The 7,922-nt window shown below is 31.6% G+C and overlaps 1 protein-coding gene across 1 annotated transcript; it reads left to right on the top strand.

Moving 5' to 3' along the window:
- The first annotated feature begins 2,325 nt into the window (after positions 1 to 2,325).
- LOC111372753 (serine/threonine-protein kinase-like protein ACR4) lies at positions 2,326 to 3,680 on the top strand. The gene has a single exon (XM_022995149.1). It carries the CDS (start codon positions 2,498 to 2,500, stop codon positions 3,500 to 3,502), a length of 1,005 nt encoding a protein of 334 aa, XP_022850917.1. The 5' UTR covers positions 2,326 to 2,497; the 3' UTR covers positions 3,503 to 3,680.
- Positions 3,681 to 7,922: the final 4,242 nt, after the last annotated feature.

Raw genomic sequence — 7,922 nt, 5'->3', positions numbered from 1 at the left:
TTTGTTGGTGGTGTAGGTAGAGGTGTTGGTCTTGGTGGTGGATCTAGCGATGGTGACATTGGAGGCGAGGGTAGTGTTGGTGCTTGCAGTGAAGGTGGTGCGATGGTTGTGGGTGAGACGGTGTGGGGTGGCGATATTTTTGACAAATTATTTGATATTGTGACCAATAAATAATAAATAATACGTGACCAACATATAATATTTGACCTATAAATTGAGTTGTGACTTATAAAATTTGTGATTTATGATCGATGAATAAATTGTGATCTATAAAAAATTTTATTCGTGATCGTGAAATAATTTGTGATTAATAAAATTTTTAATTCGATTTGTGACGAATTAATTCGATAATTTGTGACCAAATAATATAGAATTGTGACTTTAATATATTTAATTAATAAAATATATTTTTTGATAAATCTAATTAATATCTCATTTTTGAAATTTCAAACCTTGTTTTTTAATTTTGAAACGGACCATACTTAATTTTTCAAATATGAAATTTTCCTTTCTTATTTTATTTTTAGAGATCTTACTCTAAATGATTGTCAAGAATAGCATTTGCAAAGTAAAGATGTGAAGGGTGTTTCTCCTTGTACTATCCACGTCGAACTGTAAAACGTATAGTCCCCTCACATGAGGTTAGGACCCCCTCAGGTGAGGGGGTTGTAAACGGTGCTGACATGTGAATACTATGCACCTTTATATAATTTTCAATTGTTGAGCAAGAAAATTTATGTTTTTTTTAATTGAAACCATAATAAACGTCTGTTCTGTAATGTTTATGAAAAAAGTTACTTCTCAAACTAAAAAAAAAACTAATTTGAACATATTTGAATAATCTTTAAGTACTTTGTTTGATTAAAAAATAAATAAAAATCAAATAAAGTTGGTAGGTGACTTCCTTGAGAAAACCTTCTACAAAAAGGTCAAAAGAAGGCCGCTAGTAATCTCTCGAAAAATTCTTTGGTAATCGATTGATAATTCGTAAATAAACTTATCTTTAGGAAAATTATATATATCGAGACATAAAGTTCACACTAAATACTCTATTTTATTATAGTAGTTTAGAAGTCAGACTTTTTCTTTGATTTCGTACACAAATATCAAATAAATAATTTGGCAGTAAGCAATTAAATATCAAACCACCTAAATTGGTAGCTATTAAAAACTCATATGGGTGGCCAAAGTTCATAGAAAAAAATATGAAAATATGTAAATTTTCGTTGATTGTAAATTCCAACTACTTTGACTTAGCATGCTACAGACAAAATTATTTGCATCAAATAATAATGCCCAAAGTGGGCCCAGAGGTTCCACCATATTTCTAAAACAATTCAGCAACTCTGGTACTGGTAGGAATGTTTGGATGGAGGATTAATGTGGTTGTTTTAAACTTTTAACTAAAAATTTGTTAAAACTAACTATGTTCAGTCAGTCGCTTAAATAAGAGTTTATTTTGTCTCGTTTTCTTTCATGTGTTTTTGCAAGAGAAACACGTTGAACAATGAGTGGCCATCGAGACTCGAAATTATATTTGTCAATATACTTATCCCTTATTTAATTTTCATTATTTTCAAAATACATTTTTCTTTTTCTTATTTTCAATCACACGTTCTTTAATAAAATATTATTGTACGCAAATTCAGAAATTTTCTTTATTTTTTAATCACACATTCTTCATTAAAATATTATTTCAAAATGCATTTTAGGAAAAAAAAAAAAAAAAAAAAAAAAAAAAAAACAAAGATCTCAAACGGGCTATTAGTAAAGTTTGGATCCAGCCTTGAATAAGGCTATACAGTACAATAATAGAATTTAAATTTATTTTAAAAATATTGTTCAATATTATAAAAACCACCTTACCTAACGTTACATAACTATTTTGTTAATTAATTATGTACAATACATATGCTATATATATATATATATATATATATATAAAATAAAAAAGAGCGAGAGCCCAACAGAATGAAAAAAGAAAACTTTTGAATTGAAAACTAATATTTATGGAATGAAATTAATGATCAAAATACAACAAAATATATGATTTTATTTATTATATTTTCTACCAATATGATTGTATGTCTTTCGGGTAAGATTTCAATCAAATCTCAATTACATTAATGGAAAATATATATATACCAACCTTTAATCGTGCCATGTGGATTCGTTAACTTTGACCATAGTCTTTCAATTTTTTCTACCAAATTAGAACCAAAACCCACCTAAATGGCCCAGCTACAAACTAACACGCATATATATATATATATATATATACACACACCAAGTGTATACATTTCCATCTTTTCTTACCAATCAAGCTTTAATTTGTCAAAGTGTACACATTTTCTTCAATAAGGTGCCGTCTCTTTCCAACTCCTTTATCACTCGTTTCGACTCCATATATTACATAAATTCGAGTTTCCAAAATTTTGTTTCATCACCAGATTTCTCGATCAAACCCTCCTCTAAAACAAGAAGAAAGGTCTACAAAATGAGATATGATGATCAGATCATTATAATTTATGATTTTCTTTTAGCCTTTCTTTCAATATCAATTATAATTCTTGTAGTCCTCTTACTTATTTTCTGCAAGAAGAAGCCAATTAAAGCTGAAGAAACTCTCCGGCCTGCAAAACGTTTTGCATGTTCTTATTCATTAATGGAAATTGACGCTGCCACGGAACGTTTCAATGACCGCAGAGTCATCGGAAAAGGCCACCTCGGAACCGTATACGCGGCTGTGATGCCGCCTAATGGAGAAATAGTGGCAGTGAAAAGGATTCATCCGTGGCTGGTGTTGAATAATCCAGGTTTTGGATTCTCTTCAAAATTAAAATGGCTTTCTTTAGCAGAAAACCCCCATTTAGTACCTGTCCTAGGATTCTCCGAGGCACCCGGAGAACGAATTATAGTAATGGAATTTGGAGGTATGTTGAGTTTGGATTTCTATTTGCATCAAAATTCCGATGGAGCGGCGCTTATGGATTGGCAACGGAGGTTAAGGATCGCGGCTGGGGTGGCTCGGGGGATCGAGTACTTGCATGAAGTGGTGGCGCCACCTATAATTCATGGTTGCATAAAGCCATCAAATATATTGATTGATGAAAAGTTTCGTGCCAAAATAAGTGATTATGGGCTATATTTCATGGCAGCTCGTGAAAGGCAAGGCCTTGTGGGGTACGTGGATGAAGAGTATTGGTTGGAAAAAAGAGGGGCTTCAAAGGAAAGTGATATCTATGGATTTGGTGTGGTTTTGTTGGAGCTTTTGAGTGGTAAAAAAAGTGAACAAGGGTTGCTTGTGAAATGGGCAATCCCTTTGATAAAAGGGATGAAATTTAGTGATTTATTGGACCCTAGACTTGCAATTCCTTGTGATATTAAGCCTCTTGTTAGATTAGCTAGGGTTGCTTTGGCTTGTGTTGGGAATTCTAGGAAAAGTAGGGTTTCAATTGTTCAAGTTGCAACAATTTTGAACAATTTAGAGATTGAGTTATAAGTTTTTGAGAAATGATTTTGTTGTGTATACCAATTGGAAAAATTGGATTTCCATCATTTGTTGATAACACGTTTAGAAATTCAAAATTGTTTATTTATGCTTGTATTTGTAATAATTTCTCAAAACGAGAGATTGTTAATGACATGATCAATGAATTAACGAAGTTAGAATTGTGGTTGAATGGTTTAGAGACTTGGACGGATGTTTTAGAAATAAATGAAGTCGTGAACTTTTCCTTTACAATTAGGGCTCATCGAAGCCATGTTCTCTATGTTCAAGAATAGGTCTATACTTCAAATGAAGTGTTGATTTGATTGACATTGATAAAATTGTATAAGTTGATGTTATATTTGAGAAAGTAAAATAAGTGAAGTATAATGTCGTAAATTGGTAGACTCCAACATGATTGTACAATTTGGTGATATTATGTTAAATAGGAATAGGTTTATCAAATAATTGATTATTGATTCGATAAATTTGACACTACGGTACAGAGTTGACGATGCTTTTGGAAAAAGTATAAAAAGTCAAGTTTATATAAGTAAAATTGTGGAATCTTTCATGTTGTTGGCTGAAATTTTGTGCCAGGAAAGTTGGGCGGCGGTTTGAATTGATTGAGTGGAAGCACTACCTCCAACCCCACCAAACCTCCACCACCACCCCAACTCCCGGCCAGTGGACCCTTTCCAATTTCATTAAATTTCCTTTTGGAGTATATTCTTGGCCTTTGGATTGTCTTTTCCAAATCATTTGGCTAAGCACGCTGTACTAAATACTTTTCTATGGTTTAGAACATACGTATGTTACATACAACCCACAAATAATGTATCTTTCTTTTGTCGTTGGAAATATTATTTTGTTTCTTTTGGAAAAGAACATAAATAATTGTAATCATGACTCATGAGGAGTAAGTAATTATACATAGTTTCTTAAAAGAATGGCACAATTGGGCAAATAAATTTGATCTACACAAAAATTCATATGTTACTCAAGAATCAGACACGATCATAAGCGTAGCAATCATGCTACACTAAAATAAATGTTGACATAAAATTTGATATAATGTCACATGACATTTTAATATTGGACACTATAAAATAAGTCAACTTTTTCATCAAATCATTTATTCTCACATGCAATTATGTCAGATTTCTTGTCAAATTCCTTTTGCGAGGTAGCTTTATCCTAGGCATAGATAGGGGGTAGTCCTGGGCTTTAAGTACGGGGCAGTCCAAGCCCAGTTAATTTTTACAGTTATACCTTTTTTTTTTTTTTTTTTTTCCCCTCAAGATCTTTTTAAACCTCCAGACCACTCGAATGTATGTACTGATACGAGACCAGTTTAGTAAGGGACAGTTGTCGGCCTACGGCAGAGTGCAGGCAAGGGTTGATTATAAATTTTTTTTTACACAAATAGCATCTAAATGGTACATTCGACAATATGAAGCACCTTTCTGCAAACTTTCACTAAGAGCACTCATTTATAATTGCAACAATTTGATAGTATTATTTTTTACTAAGATCGGTCGATGCCACGTGTGTTGCACGAGTTCTGTATTATTATTATTATTGTCATCATTATTTTCTTTTCTTTTTTAATTAGTGTATGAATTGAATGTTTTTCAAAAGTTGATGAAATGCTGAAATGGTTTGCCAAGTAAATATAAAAAATGATGCAATCATTTTATGTTAGAATACGCCATACATGTTTAGGTGTGTAAATGCAAGATGAATTACTTATTCATAGGCACATTTTAGCTATTTACTTGTTTGGATTAAAGTAAACTTATAGTAACTTTGACATGAACTGCAAAGATTATTGGTTTTTTTTCAATATTATATACTAGTAATACACATTCTCTATCAACAATGGAATCGCAGAGTATGCATCATTGGCTTGAAATTTCTATACAATGCTATCATTATCAATACCTTATGATCAAATCAATGTTGAAATTATCAAATAGATATGGGCAAGCAAATCAGTTGACTGCTGAAATTATCAGACATGGGCAAGCAAAATCAGTTGAATATTGAAGCTTTAGTCAGTGCAATTAAGGACTATTGAATGAAAACCATACCATAATATGTAAGAAAATAAATTCTAATACAAAATTATTACTACATTTATATACAATCGTAACATAGGAAACTTGGAGAAGTCATTTATATTCAAAATGAATGTTTAGGAAAAAGAATAAATTTCCATGGGAAACTAAATTCCATGAAGCACAAGAAATTTCAAGGGAAGCTACAAAGTGGTACGAGATACAGGAACATATGTTCTTGTTATTGGAGCTACACAAATTACTCTTTTGAACTTTCACACGAAATTTAAGTTCAACATCTTCATCTCCAGGTCTTTAAACACTTTGAATTGAATAACGAAATAAAATGGGAAGATATAGATTAATAAATTGAGCATATTTTAGGCTCATCGACTTTATCTTCCCAATTGGACATATCTCAGGTCAGACAGATGCAATTCAGCCAATGGTGACTTCAGGATTCTATAATATAACCAGCTCATTCCTTTCTCATCAACCTAAGCATCAGCAGATTAATAAATACATCTAAGTCAGAGTAAAGAGCACATTTAGCTAGCTTAAAATAAATAAAAGTTACTTTCAATTTCCAAACGTGTTTGGATAAATCAAATTTTTCTTACATTTAAGTTAAAAAAAAGTCATTTAAGTTTTTAAAGTAACATTTTTTTTTTTACTGTCAAAATAAGTAACTTTTACTTATTTCCAATTTTAATCAATAAAAAGTTATTTATTTACTGATAAGTAAACTTTTCAGGTATAGCCAAACATGGTCTTTGCCAATGTGAGATGCAGAAAAAAGCACAAAATTTCAAAATTACTTACCTTGTACACTTCCTTTGATTTCTCGTCATTTTTGAAATATTCAAGGGGTAACATTTTGTCTACCAATAACTATTTCTCCATGTGGCATTGGAGAATCGCTAATTAAATATCCACCCTCTAGCTAATCTACCTATTGAAATCTAGAGATAAAATTATACGTAAAACATATTTTTTTTTTCTGGGATGTTTTAAAATAAAGAATTAATATAAGCAATCCAATGGGCAACCGTTTTCGATCCTAACCTGGAAGGGAAAAAAATTATCAAATTCTAAATGAAAAAAAAAAATAAAAATAATAACAGAATGGAAAGAAAGACGAGGTCGAAAAAATTAAAAAATTAATGACCTTTTCAGAAAAACAAAGACCACAAGCTTCCTGATAATTGAAATTTCTCATCCATTTATTTATGTTATGCATATTAATCAGATAATTGGGCTATAGCTTTCAACGGGCATATTCATATAGTAGGGCATGATTCTTCTCAAGCTTAGAATACCCATAAATACTGGCTAGGGAAATTTTGGTATCTACATGTTATAAAAATATAAATTTCAGAAATACTGACCGATCTTAGAAATTCCTCCACTACTTTGAGATGTGGTAAATAATTTAGAAAATACTACATACCATAATCAGTCTCAGTGAACGTTTGTAACTGACGGATCCTGAAATAATCATGTAATCAAACAGATGTATTTTATGATTAGACTCAATGATGCCTTTGTAACTGACTTTTCATGAAATTATTCCTTGTAATATGTTGGCCATTAATGGCCTTCCCCAAACACCTTACAATTTAAAATACGTGATTAGTGTAATGACGCATCCCCATATTTGCTTTGCGAAATGTTATATATATGAAATGTATTTCAAGAAGCTGGTGTGGTCATGTTCGTGTTTAAAACCTGGTTCCCTGTTTACGTCGGTTTGTTCGTGCGAGTTAGAAGATTCACTATCAATTGAATATGTTATGGAATTATTTCCTGCTACGATACGCTCATATTGATCATATGTTACGTCAAGAGGCAGGACAGAGAATAACAAAACGACTTTGCATAAAATTTTCAAAGTGTACGAGTGAAGTTCGTGGATCTTAGCGATCACATGTTGGATTGCCTGAAAATGTTAAAACATTACGGATTTGACCAATCACTTTCAAATGAATATGTTTATGGCATTCTTTTGTTGTTACATTATATTTCATATTGCATCATTTATTATGTCGCGGACAGGATGGGGAATAACAATTAGTTGTTAGGGGGAACATTTAAATATATGAGTAAAATGTCTGGAGCTTAGAGCCCGTGATATTTTTCAAAAATAAGCATTGTGAAGTATTCTTGCCCGACGAGTGTAATCCTCATCACACAAGTTTATCTAAACTACATCATATGTCACTCAAGATAGTCTTCGTGTAGTAGTTAACCATTTTGTTTTGAGATCATAAATTGGCAAGACACCTTACACCAAAATACACAACCCCGTAAAAAAAAATAATAATAATAATAATAATACTAGAAACAACGGTGACTCCGTGTAACAAACTAAA

This window comes from Olea europaea, unplaced genomic scaffold (assembly GCF_002742605.1).
Source record: "Olea europaea var. sylvestris unplaced genomic scaffold, O_europaea_v1 scaffold1023, whole genome shotgun sequence".
Classification (NCBI taxonomy): domain Eukaryota; kingdom Viridiplantae; phylum Streptophyta; class Magnoliopsida; order Lamiales; family Oleaceae; genus Olea; species Olea europaea.
The sequence above is the reverse complement of the archived record's forward strand: the minus strand, read 5'-3'. Positions and strand labels throughout refer to the sequence as shown.

Excerpts from the sequence above, each read along its gene's own strand:
- LOC111372753 (XM_022995149.1), top strand. The coding sequence starts at position 2,498 with ATGAGATATGATGATCAGATCATTATAATTTATGATTTTCTTTTAGCC.